Raw genomic sequence first — 21,499 nt, 5'->3', positions numbered from 1 at the left:
TCACATAACTTTGTGTTACATTGAGTTCAGCTCGCCCGATCCTACCAAACAAAAGGCTTGTAAAACTCCACTGTGTAGGATGTGGAGCGACATGAGGCTTCTGTTTCTTTGATGTATTGTAATCCACAGAAAGATTTTGTCTTGACCCGAGATCTACAAAGCGAAGAGGAAGCAGGGCCTGACTCCCCTCCAGGCACCTCCTCTTTGAACTGTTTTACGACCTTTTCTTTGAACTGTTTGTAATCAAAGGCGATGGCTGTTTATGACCCCCTTCCCTTAGAAACAGCCGTTGCCATGTAATGAGGGAAAGTCCAAATAAAAGAGGAGGCGTGCAATCTTTCGTCAGAGCCTGGTGACACTGTACAAGGGTACAGGTGTACGCATTTCTCCTCATTGAGCCAAATTTAATTCTGTCTCTGTTTAATTCCTTGTTCCTGTCTTGTTTAATAGATGTCATCAGTGTTTGAACCAGATGACAAGAATGATGCTTATTTGCGGGATCTTTTGTTCACTAATAATTGTGATTCTGTTCTTGTGCCTTTGCTGTATTTTAGGTTTGGCAGTTCACCAGATAATCACTATCACTGTGTCTCTCATTATGGTTATCGCAGCCTTGATCACAACACTCGTCCTTAAAAACTGGTAGGAAAGTTTCTTTACTTTTTATCAACTGCGATGACACATTGTTATAACTAGTGATGGGTGAATAAAGCCGCATCTACACTGCACTGATACTGTGTTGCTGTCTCATAACGGCGCCGAGTGCTGGATTTATTATTAAGTCACTACATTTGACATGCAGATACAATTAATAGTTCCGTATTTTTCGGACTATAAGTCACAGTTTTTTTCATAGTTTGGCCGGGGGTGCGACTTATACTCAGGAGCGACTTATGTGTGAAATTATTAACACATTACCGTAAAATATCAAATAATATTATTTAGCTCATTCACGTAAGAGACTAGACGTATGAGATTTCATCGGGTTTAGCGATTAGGAGTGACAGATTGTTTGGTAAACGTATAGCATGTTCTATATGTTATAGTTATTTGAATGACTCTTACCATAATATGTTACGTTAACATACCAGGCACGTTCTCAGTTGGTTATTTATGCCTCATATAACGAACACTTATTCAGCCTGTTGTTCACTATTCTTTATTTATTTTAAATTGTCTTTCAAATGTCTATTCTTGGTGTTGGGTTTTATCAAATACATTTCCCCCAAAAATGCGACTTATACTCCAGTGCGACTTATACCGTATTTTTCGGAGTATAAGTCGCACCGGAGTATAAGTCGCACCTGCCGAAAATGCATAATAAAAAAGGAAAAAAACATATGTAAGTCGCACTGGAGCCCGGCCAAACTATGAAAAAAACTGCGACTTATAGTCCGAAAAATACGGTATATGGTTTTTTCCTTCTTTATTATGCATTTTCGGCCGGTGCGCCTTATACTCCGGAGCGACTTATACTCCGAAAAATACGGTAAATAAATTTTTTTTTTTTATTATCCATGCAGAATGGAATAAAAACATACAATTATTGTCAGTGACTCAAATAGTAAACACATTTACCTTATATCGGGCGATAAGATCAAAATGATCCCACGCTTCTGCAGAGCCTTTCCCTTTTAATAATTCCATTTGGATCCAAACAATTTTAAAAATGCCTCTTCTTTCCTCTGAAAGAAGCTTCCTGATAAACACAGTTTGATGCTTCACAGTCAAACGACACAGCAGCTGTATCGGTCACATTAACGGTGTTTCATAATGCATTGATACTTAAGCATCGTTTGGCCCATCACTAGTTATACCTGCACTGTATGGCAGAAATCCCGAGGCGCAAGGTATGATTTTATGTTGGTTTCTTGTCTTTGGTACGTGTTTTTGTAGCTGTGCACAGTCAGGAAATGGCCGCCACAATAGCCATCAGCGTAAGATTCACCAGCAGGAAGAAAGCTGCCAAAACCTGACAGATTTCACCCCGGCCAGGGTTTCCAGCAAGGTGGACATCTTCACTGCCTACAACGACAGCTTGCAGTGCTCTCGCGAGTGCGTCCGGACTGCTGTGCCCATCTACACGGACGAGATGATCCAGCAGACGCCGGTCTACAAGACGGCTTACAATGGAAACAGGTACTTGTCAGACAGAGACTCATGTCATGTGTTGGGTTATGTTTGTGTATGGACCGCTACAGTGGCATATTGTATCCACCCTAATACTGTATGTCCCTGAGCTTAGGCGCTGTTGCGTTTGGCGACACTTAAAGCTGAGTAGAAAAACCACCAGAGACAGAATAGGTATTTTGTAATATATATTTGCAAAGCTTTGTATATATACTGAGACCAGTCCAGCATAGAACATTCAATCGCGCCGCTAAGATGGTCTGCCCCCCCACCCATGAAAAACCCTCTCCCCTATCAAGTCTCTCTCCCTCCCACCCTCGCAGTCATGTCCCTCCAGCCAAAACACATGCCCATTGTCCTCCGCACCTGGACATAAGGCTAGATAAGAGAAATGAGTATCTCTCTTTCTTACATTCCTCACTCAAGGTTAAGCACACAGTATTTGCAGACAACCAAAAGACCACAAATGGAAGAAAAACACTAGCTGTTTTGTAATATGATTATGAAATAAAAGAAGTAACACTTGAATTCGGATTTATGTAAATATCTGCCTCCGACAGCGCCGATCTACATTTCTGTCAGTGGGTGCTCAGTGTGTGTATTAGTGTTGTCCCGATACCAATATTTTGGTACCGGTACCAAAAGTATTTCCGTACTTTTCTAAATAAAGGGAAACACAAGAAATGTCATTATTGGCTTTATTTTAACAAAAAAGTCTCAGGGTACATTAAACATATGTTTCTTATTGCAGGTCTGTCCTTAAATAAAATAGTGAACATACTAGACCAGTGGTCCCCAACCCGGTACCGGTCCGTGGATCGATTGGTACCGGGTCGCACAAGAAATTAAAAAATTTTTTTTTTTAAATGTGTTTTAATTTTTTTACAACATTTTTTCAACATAAAAAACACAAGATACACTTACAATTAGTGCATCAACCCAAAACGACCTCCCTCCCCCATTTACACTCATGCACACAAAAGGGTTGTTTCTTTCTGTTATTAATATTCTGGTTCCTACATTATATGTCAATATAGATCAATACAGTCTGCAGGGATACAGTCCGTAAGTACAAATGATTGTATTTCTTTATGACAAAATAAAAAAATAAAAATACCATACCCCCCCATCAATCCGATACCAAGTAGTTACAGTATCATGCATTGGTCATATTGAAAGTCCTCATGTGTCCTGGGACATATTTCTTGAGTTTAAAAACATAATATAAATTTAAAAAAAAAACAAAAGAAGATTTTGTGATGTTAAAAAATATCGATGTAATCATAGTAGTATTGACTATTGTACGTGGTATCATTACAGTGTAGATCCACCAATGGGGTTTGTTTATATTGAAGCGTCCTGGAAGAGTTGGTGCTGCAGGGAATTCTGGGAATTTGTCCTGTATTGTTTATGTTGTGTTGCGGTGCAAATATTCTTCCACAATGTGTTTGTCATTGTTGTTTAGTGTGGTTTCGCTATATGGCACATGTTTATGACAGTGTTGGTGTTGTTCATACTGCCACCCTTAGTGCTGTTGAGTAAGTATGCGCTTCATTCACTCATTCATTAATTTCAAAGTCAAGTAGATTGTGTCAGTGGTTGTATATTGGGCATAATGACATTTTGGTTAGACTTTCTTAATTGTAGACTATATGATTTGGACCAAATTCACCACAAAATTACCAACATCAAGATTGATTTTCAAATTTTTTTTAAAAGATTGAAAATTGCCATAAATTCCACGTGGGTGCTCGGCATTGTCCGTACGGGATCGGCGCCTACCGTATTTTTCGGAGTATAAGTCGCACCGGAGTATAAGTCGCACTTGCCGGAAATGCATACCGTATTTTTCGGAGTTAAAGTCGCACCGGAGTATAAGTCGCACCTGCCAAAAATGCATAATAAAGAAGGAAAAAAACATATATAAGTCGCACTGGAGTATAAGTCGCACCTGCCAAAAATGCATAATAAAGAAGGAAAAAAACATATATAAGTCGCACTGGAGTATAAGTCGCATTTTTTGGGTACATTTATTTGATGAAACCTAACACCAAGAATAGACATTTGAAAGGCAATTTTAAATAAATAAAGAATAGTTAACAACAGGCTGAATAAGTGTACGTTATATGAGGCATAAATAACCAACTGAGAACGTGCCTGGTATGTTAACGTAACATATTATGGTAAGAGTCATTCAAATAACTATAACATATAGAACATGCTATACGTTTACCAAACAATCTGTCACTCCTAATCGCTAAATCCCATGAAATCGTATACGTCTAGTCTTTTACGTGAATGAGCTAAATAATATTATTTGATATTTTACGGTAATGTGTTAATCATTTCACACATAAGTCGCTCCTGAGTAAACTATGAAAAAAACTGCGACTTGCAGTCCGAAAAATACGGTAATAAAGAAGGAAAAAAACATATATAAATCCATACTTGCCAACCTTGAGACCTCCAATTTCGGGGGGTGGGTGCGGGGGGCGTGGTTGGAGGCGTGGTTAAGAGGGGAGGAGTATATTTACAGCTAGAATTCACCAAGTCAAGTATTTCATATGTATATATATATGTATATATATATATATATATATATATATATATATATATATATATATATATATCCCCGCGACCCCGAAGGGAATAAGCGGTAGAAAATGGATGGATGGATGGATGGATATATATATATATATATATATATATATATATATATATATATACATATATATATATATATATATATATATAAGAAATAATTGACTTTCAGTGTATTCTAGCTATATATATATATATATATATATATATATATATATATATATATATATATATATATATATATATATAAACAAAAGAAATACTTGAATTTCAGTGTTCATTTACTTACACATATACACACACATAACACTCATCTACTCATTGTTGAGTTAAGGGTTGAATTGTCCATCCTTGTTCTATTCTCTGTCACTATCTTTTTAAACATGCTGAACACCCTCTCTGATGATGCATTGCTGTGTGGCACGCACAAAAGTGCTTTCATCAAATGCACTAGATGGCAGTATTGTCCTGTTTAAGAGTGTCACAACATTGCTGTTTACGGCAGACGGACTGCTTTACTGTAGACGTTTTTATATTGTGGGAAAGCGGACTCAGGTCCGCATGGAGCTGAAGGGGGCGTGGCCTCCAGCTTCGCCTGAATTTCGGGAGATTTTCTGGAGAAAATTTGTCCCGGGAGGTTTTCGGGAGAGGCTCTGAATTTCGGGAGTCTCCCGGAAAATACGGGAGGGTTGGCAAGTATGATAAATCGCACTGGAGCCCGGCCAAACTATAAAAAAAACTGCGACTTATAGCCCGAAAAATACGGTATGTCCCTGAGGTCGTATAAATTGCTACACAAAACTTTGGAATTCAAACTGCTGTCATGCGCAACATCAGATGAAGTGCTATTATATCGCACAAGACCATGGGTCATCATAAAATGATTCATTTTGGATGCGTGTTTACTGGTTTTCTTTGGTTTCTTACTTTTTCCAGAAAGATCGATGGCAATCGCGCATGATGTCGCACAAAAACTAGATGTATCTTAGTTAAGCAAACAAAACTCATTTTGTTAGGCTTTTTGTGGTATTTCGGCAACAGGTATTTCATTAAGATATTATGACCTCAGCATTGTCTTAGGGCGGGCTTTATACGGCCCATTAGGATGTTCAATCCGGCCCAAGGGACGTATAACCACACCAGCCTAGGACCTCCACATCCAGCAGGTTCACCTCCTTGATCATCTGAGACCGTCCACCCGGACAGCTGCTGCAACAATTGGCTTGCATAACCAAATCATTTCTGCACCAACTGTGGGAAACCATCTCAGGGAAGCTTATCTGCATGCTTGTCGTCTTCATCGTGACCTCGACCTGACTGCAGCTTGTCGTCGTAACCGACTTGATTGGGCGAATGCTCACATTCGATGGCGTCTGGCGTAACTAGCATACTCATACTCACATGTCACCCGTTGAATATGTTTGGGAAGTTGTGGATCGGCGTATACGACAGCGTGTTCCAGTTCCTGCCAATATCCAGCAACTTGGCACAGCCATTGAAGAGGAGTGGACCAACATTTTAGTGTGGCCTTTTATTGTGGGCAGCATAAGGAACACCTGTGTCATGCTGTTTAATCAGCATTTTGATGAGGTGGGATGAATTATCTTGGCAAAGAAGAAATGCTCACTAACACGGATTTGTGAACAAGATTTGAGAGGAATAGGTATTTTGTGTGTATAGTAAAATATTTAGATTTTTTAGTTCAACTCATGAAAAATGGAAGCAAAAGTGTTTATATTTTTGTTCAGTATATATATCTTAACAAAACATACACACTGGCCCCCAGACAAATTGTTTTCTCTCAATGTGGGCCCCCAGTTAAAATAATGTCTGTTTTAGGCATACATTAAAGATACATTTTGCACTAGGGATGTCCCCATTCAACTTTTTCACTTCCAATACGATGCCAATATTGGCGCTTGATGTAATATTGATCCGATACGATCATACATACTTTTGTAGTGCAAAATGTTAGCAAAGGTTTCATCAACCTTGTTTTTTTGGGCGAAACCTAGCGGTCACAATAATTCATGCGAGCATTGTTACTGGATATTTTCTAATAAGCTTCGTCTGCCCTGGAGGTTTGGTGTGTGTGTAAGTACAAACCCCGTTTCCATATGAGTTGGGAAATTGTGTTAGATGTAAATATAAACGGAATACAATGATTTGCAAATCCTTTTCAACCCATATTCAACTGAATGCACTACAAAGACAAGATATTTGATGTTCAAACTCATAAACTTTATTTTTTTTTGGCAAATAATAATTAACTTAGAATTTCATGGCTGCAACACGTGCCAAAGTAGTTGGGAAAGGGCATGTTCACCACTGTGTTACAAGGCCTTTCCTTTTAACAACACTCAGTAAACGTTTGGGAACTGAGGAGACACATTTTTTAAGCTTCTCAGGTGGAATTCTTTCCCATTCTTGCTTGATGTACAGCTTAAGTTGTTCAACAGTCCGGGGGTCTGCGTTGTGGTATTTTAGGCTTCATAATGCGCCACACATTTTCAATGGGAGACAGGTCTGGACTACAGGCAGGCCAGTCTAGTACCCGCACTCTTTTACTATGAAGCCACGTTGATGTAACACGTGGCTTGGCATTGTCTTGCTGAAATAAGCAGGGGCGTTCATGGTAACATTGCTTGGATAGCAACATATGTTGCTCCAAAACCTGTATGTACCTTTCAGCATTAATGGCCCCTTCACAGATGTGTAAGTTACCCATGTCTTGGGCACTAATACACCCCCATACCATCACAGATGCTGGCTTTTCAACTTTGCGCCTATAACAATCCGGATGCTTCTTTTCCTCTTTGGTCCGGAGGACACGACGTCCACAGTTTCCAAAAACAATTTGAATTGTGGACTCGTCAGACCACAGAACACTTTTCCACTTTGTATCAGTCCATCCTAGATGAGCTCAGGCCCAGCGAAGCCGACGGCGTTTCTGGGTGTTGTTGATAAACGGTTTTCGCCTTGCATAGGAGAGTTTTAACTTGCACTTACAGATGTAGCGACCAACTGTAGTTACTGACAATGGGTTTCTGAAGTGTTCCTGAGCCCATGTGGTGATATCCTTTACACACTGATGTCGCTTGTTGATGCAGCCTGAGAGATCGAAGCTCACAGGTTTAGCTGCTTACGTGCAGTGATTTCTCCAGATTCTCTGAACCCTTTGATGATATTACGGACTGTAGATGGTGAAATCCCTAAATCCCTTGCAATAGCTGGTTGAGAAAGGTTTTTTTTAAACTGTTCAACAATTTGCTCACACATTTGTTGACAAAGTGGTGACCCTCACCCCATCCTTGTTTGTGAATGACTGAGCATTTCATGGAATCTACTTTTATACCCAATCATGGCACCCACCTGTTCCTAATTAGCCTGCACACCTGTGGGATGTTCCAAATAAGTGTTTGATGAGCATTCTTCAACTTTATCAGTATTTATTGCCACCTTTCCCAACTTCTTTGTCACGTGTTGCTGGCATCAAATTCTAAAGTTAATGATTATTTGCAAAAAAAAAAAATGTTTATCAGTTTGAACATCAAATATGTTGTCTTTGTAGCATATTCAACTGAAAATGGGTTGAAAATGATTTGCAAATCATTGTATTCCGTTTATATTTACATCTAACACAATTTCCCAACTCATATGGAAACGGGGTTTGTAATTTGAAACTCATATTTGATACTTGTTTATGTTGACAAATGTGTTGTTTTAGACTGCAAAATTGTTCAATTAAAGACACTTATTACGCATGTCTAGCTTGTGTGATATTGTGTGCTTGGTTGTTGCGTAGCTGGTAGCTCCTAGTAGCACTCAGCCTACCATGTTTACCTTTTGTAAATGGCTTCACTAAAATACAAGAGAAGACGAACATTGTGTGCTTATTTAAAATACATTTACAGTAGAAGTTAACTGGCTTTCCAGTCAAGGCGCTGCAGAGCTTCTTGTAAAGGAGCTATTAGATGCAATATGTTGCTGATATTGGATCAATATTGGATCAGGACGCCCCTATTTTGCATAAAAAATTTAAAAATGAGTATGTAATAGGACTTTTTTTCATCAATTGAAATTATTTACCCACTAAAAGCAGTGGGTAACCTAACTTAACGTTGAAATACAAATGTCCAGGAACCAATTAATGCCTAATAAATTGCTTCTTATCATTTCATGTATTTGCCTTACACATCCCATTGAATTAAGCCAGGGGTCGGCAACCCAACATGTTGAAAGAGCCATATTGGAGCAAAAATACAAAACAACAAATCCGTCTGGAGCCGCAAAAAGGTAACAGCCTTCTGTAAGTGTTATAATGAAGGCAACACATTAAGTAAGTGTCTCAGAGGGTGAGATAACTCCTGGCAATTACTGGCTTAAAACTGCCAAAGGTATAGATTTGTGTGCCCAAGTTAAAGGAAAGGACACGCTGTCTTCTTTTCATTGATTTATTACAATCTTTGCAAGCTGGGTAACGTTTGCTGTGGTCTGGAACAACATGACACACAATCAGAAACGCAGCCAATATTACATACAGGTAATGTGTCATGAGACATGCACATATAAATTAAAGACACAGAGGACATAAGTAAAGGAAATTAAATGAACTCAAATATACCTGCAAACGAGGCATAATGATGCAATATGTGCACACAGCTAGCCTAAATAGCATGTTAGCATGGATTATTAGCACTACACGCAAGTCGATAACATCAACAAAGCTCACCTTTGTGCATAACACGTTTGGTGGACAAAATGAGACAAAGGAGTGGCATAAAACACGTATTTCCGTGGCAGCGTCGGAGAAAGTTGTAAATGTAAACCAGGGGTCGGCAACCCGCGGCTCTAGAGCCGCTTTAGCGCCACTCTAGTGGCTCTCTGGAGCTTTTTCAAAAATGTATGAAAAATGGAAAAAGTTGAGGGGGAAAAAAAAAAAGTTTTGTTTTAATATGGTTTCTGTAGGAGGACAAACATGACACAAACGTCCCTATTTGTTGTTTAGGGCGGTATAGCTCGGTTGGTAGAGCGGCCGTGCCAGCAACTTGAGGGTTGCAGGTTTAATCCCCGCTTCCACCATCCTAGTCACTGCCGTTGTGTCCTTGGGCAAGACACTTTACCCACCTGCTCCCAGTGCCACCCACACTGGTTTAAATGTAACTTAGATAATGGGTTTCACTATGTAAAGCGCTTTGAGTCACTAGACAAAAGCGCTATATAAATATAATTCAATTCACTTCACTTCACTTGTTATAAACACACTGTTTATATTAAACATGCTTCACTGATTCGAGTATTTGGCGAGCGCCGTTTTGTCCTACTAATTTCTGCAGTCCTTGAACTCACCTTAGTTTGTTTACATGTATAGCTTTCTGCGACTTTCTAGGACGTGTTTTATGCCACTTCTTTTTCTGTCTCATGTTGTCCACCAAACTTTTAACGTTGCGCATGAATCCACAAAGGTGAGTTTTGTTGATGTTATTGACTTGTGGGGAGTGCAAATCAGACATATTTGGTCACTGCATGACTGCAAGCTAATCGATGCTAACATGCTATTTAGGCTAGCTATATGTACATATTGCATAATTATGCCTCATTTGTAGGTATATTTGAGGTCATTTAGTTTCCTTTAAGTCATATTAATTCAATTTATATCTCATGACACACTATCTGTATATAATATGGCTTTTAATTTTTTGCGGCTCCAGACAGATTTGTTTTTGTATTTTTGGTCCAATAAGGCTCTTTCAACATTTTGGGTTGCCGACCCCTGATGTAAACTAACTAGGGTGAGTTCAAGGACCAGCAAAATTAGTAGGACAAAACGGCGCTGGCCAAAAATACTGTCATCAGTGAAACATAAACACAAACATATTAAACAGTGGACTTTCTAACAATTAGGGAGGTTTGTGTCATGTTTGTCCTCATACAGAACCAATATTAAAACAACAAATATATTTTTACCCCATCTTGTTCCATTTTTGAAAAATCTCCAGGGAGCCACTAGGGCGGTGCTAAAAAGCCGCGGGTTGCTGACCCCCGAATGAAGCCCACAATGATACTGTCTGGTGGTTTAAGCCCAAAACTATCCCAAGTGCTAACCCTGAAGATGCACGACTGCTCTGCATTCAATGTTCGTGCCTCAGGGGTAACCCATATTTGCCAACCCTCCCGAATTTTCCGGGAGACTCCCGAAATTCAGCGCCTCTCCCGAAAACCTCCCGGGACAAATTTTCTCCCGAAAATCTCCCGAAATTCAGGCCGAGCTGGAGGCCACGCCCCCACCAGCTCCATGCGGACCTGAGTCCGCTTTCCCACAATATAAACAACGTCTACAGTAAAGCGGTTCGTCTGCCGTAAACAGCAATGTTGTGACACTCTTAAACAGGACAATACTGCCATCTAGTGCATTTGATGAAAGCACTTTTGTGCGTGCCACACAGCAATGCATCATCAGAGTTCAGCATGGTTAGAAGGATAGTGACAGAGAATAGAACAAGGATGGACAATTCAACCCTTAACTCAACAATGAGTAGATGAGTGTTATGTGTGTGTATATGTGTAAATAAATGAACACTGAAATTCAAGTATTTATTTTATTTATATATATATATATATATATATATATAATAAAATAAATATATATTTATAGCTAGAATTCACTGAAAGTCAATTATTTCTTATATATATATATATATATATATATATATATATATATATATATATATATATATATATATATATATTCATCCATCCATCCATCCATTTTCTACCGCTTATTCCCTTCGGGGTCGCGGGAGGATATATATATATATATATATATATATATATATATATATATATATATATATATATATATATATATATATATATATATATATATATATATATGAAATACTTGACTTGGTAAATTCTAGCTGTAAATATACTCCTCCCCTCTTAACCACGCCCCCAACCACCCCCTACCTCCCGAAATTGGAGGTCTCAAGGTTGGCAAGTATGGGGTAACCTGTGTTGTGGAGCTGAAGCTAAGAGGCATTGTTGTGCCTCCTATAAAATAAACCTTGCCTGCCCAAAAGTCCCGAGCCCCCCCTTCAGTGTGTTCTGTGCATTTAAGCTGCAAACCAAAATGAAAATCTAGCAGGGAATGTTGTCATTGCGTAATGACTCGGCTCACAGATGCGGTGAAACGGGCTGTGAAGTCTCTCCGGCTATATTTTTTCTGCCTGATGGAAAATTGCAGACAGGTGTATTATTTTGAAAAGTCAACGTTGCATCCCCGAAGCCTTGCACTGTGATATCTGACAACTTTGCACAACACGTCGGCGGTTGTTTAATAAAGTGGCGGCGCTTAAATCCATGTTTACCTGTTTACCGAGAGGTTGCGCGTCATCCCTGAACCGACACCCGTGTATCATCGCCGTGAATGTGCTTCACTCCCGGTTAAGATCACCCTAGCTTTGTGGAGGACGATGGCAGGCGTGCGCCACATTAAAACATTGCCTTTTGGGGTATAATACCTCCAACGTTATACTGTATGTGTCGTGCGACGGGAAGCTTTGTCGTTTTACCAGCGTTCGCTGTCACAGCGGATAAGAGTAACTGTCATCTGAGCTGCTGGGCATGCAAAGATGGTCACACTTACTTATTGTATCCAAACGCTGCAACAGATTTATTATGCTGCCAGGGAAGGAGGAGTAATTCATCTGGTGCAAACAGACCCGACGTGTCTTCAATTATTAAGCACACTGCTTGCTAAGTGTACTGGTGGCATTTGTATTAAGTATTCATAATTCCTGCTGTCTATTTGTTTGACTTGTTGGCGATATGATTAGCGGTAATTGCATACCTATTCAGTAATAATATTGTTATACAAACCCCGTTTCCAAATGAGTTGGGAAATTGTGTTAGATGTAAATATAAACGGAATACAATGATTTGCAAATCCTTTTCAACCCATATTCAATTGAATGCACTACAAAGACAACATATTTGATGTTCAAACTCATAAACTTTATTTTTTTTGTTGCAAATAATAATTAACTTAGAATTTCATGGCTGCAACACGTGCCAAAGTAAAAAGTTAAAGTTAAAGTACCAATGATTGTCACACACACACTAGGTGTGGCGAGATTATTCTCTGCATTTGACCCATCACCCTTGATCACCCCCTGGGAGGTGAGGAGAGCAGTGGGCAGCAGCAGTGGCCACGCCCGGGAATCATTTTGGTGATTTAACCCCCAATTCCAACCCTTGATGCTGAGTGCCAAGCAGGGAGGTAATGGGTCCCATTTTTATAGTCTTTGGTATGACTCGGCCGGGGTTTGAACTCACAACCTACCGATCTCAGGGCGGACACTCTAACCACTAGGCCACTGAGTAGGTAGTTGGGAAAGGGCATGTTCACCACTGTGTTACATGGCCTTTCCTTTTAACAACACTCAGTAAACGTTTGGGAACTGAAGAGACACATTTTTTTAAGCTTCTCAGGTGGAATTCTTTCCCATTCTTGCTTGACGTACAGCTTAAGTTGTTCTACAGTCCGGGGGTCTCCGTTGTGGTATTTTAGGCTTCATAATGCGCCACACATTTTCAATGGGAGACAGGTCTGGACTACAGGCAGGCCAGTCTAGTACCCGCACTCTTTTACTATGAAGCCACATTGATGTAACACGTGGCTTGGCATTGTCTTGCTGAATAAGCAGGGGCGTCCATGGTAACGTTGCTTGGATGGCAACATATGTTGCTCCAAAACATTTCAGCATTAATGACACCTTCACAGATGTGTAAGTTACCCATGTCTTGGGCACTAATACACCCCCATACCATCACAGATGCTGGCTTTTCAACTTTGCGCCTATAACAATCCGGATGCTTCTTTTCCTCTTTGGTCCTGAGGACACGACGTCCACAGTTTCCAAAAACAATTTGAAATGTGGACTCGTCAGACCACAGAACACTTTTCCACTTTGTATCAGTCCATCTTAGATGAGCTCAGGCCCAGCGAAGCCGACGGCGTTTCTGGGTGTTGTTGATAAACGGTTTTTGCCTTGCATTGGAGAGTTTTAACTTGCACTTACAGATGTAGCGACCAACTGTAGTTACTGACAGTGGGTTTCTGAAGTGTTCCTGAGCCCATGTGGTGATATCCTTTACACACTGATGTCGCTTGTTGATGCAGTACAGCCTGAGGGATCGAAGGTCACGGGCTTAGCTGCTTACGTGCAGTGATTTCTCCAGATTCTCTGAATCCTTTGATGATATTACGGACCGTAGATGGTGAAATCCCTAAATCCCTTGCAATAGCTGGTTGAGAAAGGTTTTTCTTAAACCGTTCAACAATTTGCTCACGCATTTGTTGACAACGTGGTGACCCTCGCCCTATCCGTGTTTGTGAATGACTGAGCATTTAATGGAATGTACCTTTATACCCAATCATGGCACCCACCTGTTCCCAATTTGCCTGTTCACCTGTGGGATGTTCCAAATAAGTGTTTGATGAGCATTCCTCAACTTTATCAGTATTTATTGCCACCTTTCCCAACATCTTTGTCACGTGTTGCTGGCATCAAATTTTAAAGTTAATGATTATTTGCAAAAAAAAAAAAAATTGTTTATCAGTTTGAACATGAAATATGTTGTCTTTGTAGCATATTCAACTGAATATGGGTTGAAAATGATTTTCAAATCATTGTATTCCGTTTATATTTACATCCAACACAATTTCCCAACTCATATGGAAACGGGGTTTGTAGAATCAATCAAATTGCCAGCTATGTAAGCGCCGTGTTCTAAAGTATTTTCTCTCAATCCGCAGGCCTTCCCCCTCTGAAAGACAACTGATTCCTGTTGCCTTTGTGTCGGAAAAATGGTTCGAGATCTCTTGTTGACGGGTTTGACGGTCCCTGGTCGCTTCCTGTGGGATGAGAGTTACCAAATTCATGCTTCGGTAGGTACTGTGTTTGAATGTGAAAGTACAATATAATGCAGCCCAATTTAACGCAGTATTCTATACAACGCGATTGTGCCATCCATCTATCCATCCATCCAACCATCTTCTTCCGCTTATCCGAGGTGTATTCCGTTTATATTTACATCTAACACAATTTCCCAACTCATATGGAAACGGGGTTTGTAGTGAAAGTTAAATGCATCCTGTGGCCCTGCAGTGTTGCTAAAGGCTCGGTGGAGAAGCTATACAGTCTGCTATTGACCTAGATTTGAAAATGAAAAAAAATTTCCTGTGTGACAAGAGCATCCGGCTGATCCTGGACATACGTTTGTCTCAGTGAGATTCGCTCTCTGATGCTGCGTTTTTTTGAAGACGTTCAATCCCTTATTATCTCTGCAAAGTCAATGTGTTTCTTAGGCTCATGGTTTTTTTTTAAGAGAGCATTACCCTTAGATATTGATTTCAGATCACGGACAAACCACAGCCACACCTAGGGATGTGACGATTGCCGGTATTAATGGAAAAACTGCAGTAAAATTCCTGACTGTTGTTATTCAAGTTTTAAATTTTAGTTACCGTAAAACTGTGATTGATGACCGCACTTTCATAAACGTATGTGATACCGCTCATTGCCTGGAGAAGCAGCAAGTGCATTAATCGCTGGTTGTTTACACACTAACATAAACATGCTTCCGGTTCAATTTGTCATTACACAGATAAACACGTATTTTTACATTTTGGATGAACATTTCTTTCGATTTTTGTGTTTATCTGGAAACATTTCAATCCATCAAAGGAAAACAGCACAAAATCCAAATGTATTTATTTTTATTTAAATAAAAATCAACCTTTTTTTTTGTTTGTTTTAAAAATATTTTCCATATATAATAAAAATCGAAAAGCGGCCCTAATTTTATTTTTTGATTTGTGTTTCCGAATTGGGTCTTGGGAGATAATTACAATGGAATGTCTCCAGATGATTAGACAGAAGCTAGAACAACATGTCATGTTTCTTCTTCCAATGAAAGTATACTTTAAATAAAAAAATGGTCAAAAGATTTCAGTGTGCGTATACTGTAAGTACTTTTTAAGCATATTTAACAATACCGTAAAAAAAAGATAACCGTTGGGCATGGGAATCTTACAACAACTCACGATTCCATTCGATTCAGGATCGATTGTCGATTAAAACAGAGTCTTGCAATATATTATTTGGTATAAAAAAATAAAGAACTTTTCAAAACAGGTTACAGGTTACAAAAGCTCCAATTGGCTGGTGATGTAAGTGCATAGATTATTGTTTTATATCGGTTCTCCAAAATTATGAATCAATTTAGAATTGGATTAAATGAAAATCGGGATTCAGGTGTGAGTCTATTATTTTTGGGGGCACCCCTAACAATCAGATTTGAAACGCTTTGGAGGATTGAGACTGGCAAAAAATATCCGATCGGTGTCACTTTAGGGCGAAAAAACCTAAACGGGGCCAAAGTGGTAGAAAGGCTAAACATGCTACACAACACACCGTAGGAGGGTATGCTCACCGAAAGCTAGTGCTCTTGAATGTAAACATAGGTGGGTGGATCGATACAAATATTGACCGTTACAATACCGGATGTTATGATGACGTATCTACTTTCGCTGGCAGGCCGCAACTTTTCATGTGGACACGAATTACGTAGCTCGCCCCAGGACGACGTAAAAGTCACATTCAAGTGGCATTTTCGTTTAGACTGCAGTCACATTTGAAAAGATCAGAATCCAATCGGATTTTGACTACCTCTTGATGTGGCCCAAATCTGGTATGAATAGTTTAGATTTGAATCACTTTGGAGGACTGAGACTGGCAAATAATATCCGATCTGTGTCACTTTAGGGGAAAAAAAATCGAAACGAGGCCAAAGTGATAGAAAGGCTAAACATGCTACACAACACACCGTAGGAGGGTATGCTCACCGCAAGCTAGTGCTCTTGAATGTACACATATTGACCGTAACAATACCAAGTACAAACCCCGTTTCCATATGAGTTGGGAAATTGTGTTAGATGTAAATATAAACGGAATACAATGATTTGCAAATCCTTTTCAACCCATATTCAATTGAATGCACTACAAAGTTGTTCAAACTCATAAACTTTAATTTTTTTTTGCCAAAAATAATTAACTTAGAATTTCATGGCTGCAACACGTGCCAAAGTAGTTGGGAAAGGGCATGTTCACCACTGTGTTACATCACCTTTTCTTTTAACAACACTCAGTAAACGTTTGGAAACTGAGGAGACACATTTTTTAAGCTTTTCATGTAGAATTCGAAAACAAATTCTACATGAAACGATTGGGAACTGAGGAAACTAATTGTTGAAGCTTTGAAAAAGGAATTTTTTCCCATTCTTGTTTTGTATAGAGCTTCAGTCGTTCAACAGTCCGGGGTCTCTGCTGTCGTATTTTACGCTTAATAATGCGCCACACATTTTTGATGGGAGACAAGTCTGGACTGCAGGCGGGCCAGGAAAGTACCCGCACTCTTTTTTTACGAAGCCACGCTGTTGTAACACGTGCTGAATGTGGCTTGGCATTGTCTTGCTGAAATAAGCAGGGGCGTCCATGAAAAAGACGGCGTTTAGATGGCAGCATATGTTGTTCCAAAACCTGTATGTACCTTTCAGCATTAATGGTGCCTTCACAGATGTGTAAGTTACCCATGTCTTGGGCACTAATGCACCCCCATACCATCACAGATGTTGGCTTTTGAACTTTGCGTCGATAACAGTCTGGATGGTTCGCTTCAACTTTGGTCCGGATGACACGATGTCGAATATTTCCAAAAACAATTTGAAATGTGGACTCGTCAGACCACAGAACACTTTTCCACTTTGCATGAGTCCATCTTAGATGATCTCGGGCCCAGAGAAGCCGGCCGCATTTCTGGATGTTGTTGATAAATGGCTTTCGCTTTGCATAGTAGAGTTTTAACTTGCACTTACAGATGTAGCGACCAACTGTATTTAGTGACAGTGGTTTTCTGAAGTGTTCCTGAGCCCATGTGGTGATATCCTTTAGAGATTGATGTCGGGTTTTGAGGGATCGAAGGTCACGGTCATTCAATGTTGGTTTCCTGCCATGCCGCTTACGTGGAGTGATTTCTCCAGATTCTCTGAACCTTTTGAGGATATTATGAACCGTAGATGTTGAAATCCCTAAATTTCTTGCATTGCACTTTGAGAAATGTAGTTCTTAAAGGGGAACATTATCACCAGACCTATGTAAGTGTCAATATATACCTTGATGTTGCAGAAAAAAAGACCATATATTTTTTTAACCGATTTCCGAACTCTAAATGGGTGAATTTTGGCGAATTAAACGCCTTTCTAATATTCGCTCTCAGAGCGATGACGCCACAACGTGACGTCGCATCGGGAAGCAATCCGCCATTTTCTCAAACACTGAGTCAAATCAGGTCTGTTATTTTCCGTTTTTTCGACTGTTTTCCGTACCTTGGAGACATCATGCCTCGTCGGTGTGTTGTCGGAGGGTGTAACAACACGAACAGGGACGGATTCAAGTTGCACCAGTGGCCCAAAGATGCGAAAGTGGCAAGAAATTGGACGTTTGTTCCGCACACTTTACCGACGAAAGCTATGCTACGACAGAGATGGCAAGAATGTGTGGATATCCTGCGACACTCAAAGCAGATGCATTCCCAACGATAAAGTCAAAGAAATCTGCCGCCAGACCCCCATTGAATCTGCCGGAGTGTGTGAGCAATTCAGGGACAAAGGACCCTCGGTAGCACGGCAAGCAATGGCGGCAGTTTGTTCCCGCAGACGAGCGAGCTAAACCCCCTGGATGTCTTGGCTCACACCGTCCCAAAGATGATCCAGAGAAGAATATCGACCCTAGCTTCCCTGGCCTGCGGACATGAGGGTATGTCTACAGAATATATTAATTGATGAAAATTGGGCTGTCTGCACTCTCAAAGTGCATGTTGTTGCCAAATGTATTTCATATGCTCTAAACGTAGTTCATAGTTGTTAGTTTCCTTTAATGCCAAACAAACACATACCAATCGTTGGTTAGAAGGCGATCGCCAAATTCGTCCTCGCTTTCTCCCGTGTCGCTGGCTGTCGTGTCGTTTTCGTCGGTTTCGCTTGCATACGGTTCAAACCGATATGGCTCAATAGCTTCAGTTTCTTCTTCAATTTTGTTTTCGCTACCTGCCTCCACACTACAACCATCTGTTTCAATACATTCGTAATCTGTTGAATCGCTTAAGCCGCTGAAATCCGAGTCTGAATCCGAGCTAATGTCGCTATAGCTTGCTGTTCTTTCCGCCATGTTTGTTTGTATTGGCATCACTATGTGACGTCAAAGGAAAATGGACGGGTGTATATAACGATGGTTCAAATCAGGCACTTTGAAGCTTTTTTTAGGGATATTGCGTGATGGGTAAAATTTTGAAAAAAACTTTGAAAAATATAATAAGCCACTGGGAACTGATTTTTAATGGTTTTAACAATTCTGAAATGGTGATAATGTTCCCCTTTAAACTGGTTGACTATTTGCTCACGCAGTTGTGGACAAAGGGGTGCACCTCGCACCATCCTTTCTTGTGAAAGACTGAGCATTTTTTGGGAAGCTGTTTTTATACCCAATCATGGCACCCACCTGTTCCCAATTAGCCTGCACACCTGTGGGATGTTCCAAATAAGTGTTTGATGAGCATTCCTCAACTTTATCAGTATTTATTGCCACCTTTCCCCAACTTCTTTGTCACGTGTTGCTGGCATCAAATTCTAAAGTTAATGATTATTTGCACAAAAAAAATATGTTGTCTTTGTAGCATATTCAATTGAATATGGGTTGAAAATTATTTGCAAATCATTGTATTCCGTTTATATTTACATCTAACACAATTTCCCAAATCATATGGAAACGGGGTTTGTAATTGATCAGTATATAGTCGATACTACATTATTGTTATGTTTTTTAGTTCATATCACCCACATCCAATCCCTACCCTGAACCATGCTATGGAATGAAATATCTGTTTCATAATCACGGGGTAATTCTCCTGTTGTTCTCCACAGGATCCAAAAGGACACAAGAAACCAACAGCTTCTTTTGTAAAGTAGTGCGATCTCTCCTTGGACACTGGTGAAGATATTTATTTTTCTAGAGATGACAAACGGAGCAGTCACAGCGCTACACACTTGTAACCATCATTACGATGCGGACTGCACACAATTGGGGTGCATTCACGAGGGACGCGCGTGGACAAAGACTGCGACCGATATCTCTAATCACTGATACATATTTGACATTCGACAAAAGGCACCCAACGGCTCTTCTGCGGGTGGAGGATGAACTGTATTTCTGAACAATGTGCCAATTACGCCACTATGTGCCACAACCTGGACAGAGAGGGAAGTTTCATTGCCAACAAACGGACAAAACAAAGAGTGCTATATTAACCTTGTATCGACGACATTGTTTTTGTGTTTGTTTGTTTTTTAAGAAATGTGAAAATGCTACAAATGTATTTGGATATGTTCTAAACTAGTTTTAAGAAATGTATGAAAAAGGGGAGGTGTCAAAAACATATTTATATAAAACACTTAATAGGCTGGGAAGACCGAGCGAAGGAAGAAAAACGGTGTTTCGACGGAAAATATGATTTGTTAAAACAGAACAGTGCTATTTTTTTACACAGAAAACCCTGCCAACACCCGACAATGAAGATCCAAAGCTCTTCGGATTTGTCACTGTTAATTAAATACTTCCATCTCAGATGTTCTTTTTCCTGATTTGAGTGACAGGGACCTTCATAGAGCTTTATGGAGCTTCAGCTTGTTTCACATCTGCACAGAGGAGGATGGGACATTTAACTGCCTCAGGTCTGTCCCGCTCTCTCGCACTTTTTTTTTTTACTTTAATGCTGTTTGAGTATCAATTATAATTTACAATTTGTTTATAATGCAGCAACAATGATAAGGTAAAAGGAGCCTCACAATCAAAAGTTAGTGATTGCCAGATATCAGTTTTGGTGTATTGCATTTATACAAACGTAGGACCCACGCATGATTATTTTTTGTTTTAATATGCATAAAGTCTTAAGAAGCCAAAAAGGAATACAACTAGGTATCTGTTTATTCAAAGAGTAGAACCTCCAAAGTGAACAACAAACCTCATAGAAAATTGTCCAACACCAAATGCAATAATTTCTTGCGGAATGATAATTATTTTGACAACTGCCATGGAATTGGAGAAAGAAGTTAGAAAAGTTAGGTACAAATACTCATTCTTATAAAATGCTGTAATGGCCTTGTGGTTAGAGCGTCCGCCCTGAGACTGGAAGTTTGTGAGTTCAAACCCCGGCAGAGTCATACCAAAGACTATAAAAATGGGACCCCTTACCTCCCTGCTTGGCACTCAGCATCAAGGGTTGGAATTGGGGGTTAAAATCACCAAAATGATTTCCGGGTATTACCCTCACCTCCCAGGGGGTGGAACAAGGGAATGGGTCAAATGCAGAGGGTAATTTCACCACACCGACTGTGTGTGTGACTATCATTGGAACGTTAACTTTAATGGAGAGAAAACGGTAAGAGTTTATCTGGTTGTTACGCTGCTAGACTTTAGCTTCATGCTATCAACATTAGTATTTCTTTATTTGGCGTTTCCCTGTCAGGGGGTTTGCCACAGCGAGTCAATCGCATGAATGGATTTGGCTGGGTTTATACGACGGATTCCCTGGCCAGGAATTGAACCCATACCCATTAGAAGCGTGTACCATTAAACCCCCAGAGATGGTC

At 39.9% G+C, this 21,499-nt stretch overlaps 1 protein-coding gene across 1 annotated transcript in view; it reads left to right on the top strand.

Moving 5' to 3' along the window:
* The window catches only part of ajap1 (adherens junctions associated protein 1), a 131,040-nt gene extending 110,566 nt beyond the window's left edge, over positions 1 to 20,474 (top strand). Inside the window, exons 3-6 of the mRNA XM_061974658.1 lie at positions 555 to 642; positions 1,897 to 2,139; positions 14,552 to 14,683; positions 19,775 to 20,474. Coding sequence (XP_061830642.1) covers positions 555 to 642; positions 1,897 to 2,139; positions 14,552 to 14,624 — 404 coding nt within the window. The 3' untranslated portion in view covers positions 14,625 to 14,683; positions 19,775 to 20,474. The remainder of the gene's footprint in view (positions 1 to 554; positions 643 to 1,896; positions 2,140 to 14,551; positions 14,684 to 19,774) is intronic.
* Positions 20,475 to 21,499: the final 1,025 nt, after the last annotated feature.

Source organism: Nerophis lumbriciformis, linkage group LG01 (genome assembly GCF_033978685.3).
Source record: "Nerophis lumbriciformis linkage group LG01, RoL_Nlum_v2.1, whole genome shotgun sequence".
Classification (NCBI taxonomy): Eukaryota; Metazoa; Chordata; class Actinopteri; order Syngnathiformes; family Syngnathidae; genus Nerophis; species Nerophis lumbriciformis.
Note: the sequence above shows the minus strand (reverse complement) of the source record. Positions and strands in the feature narration are given on the sequence as shown.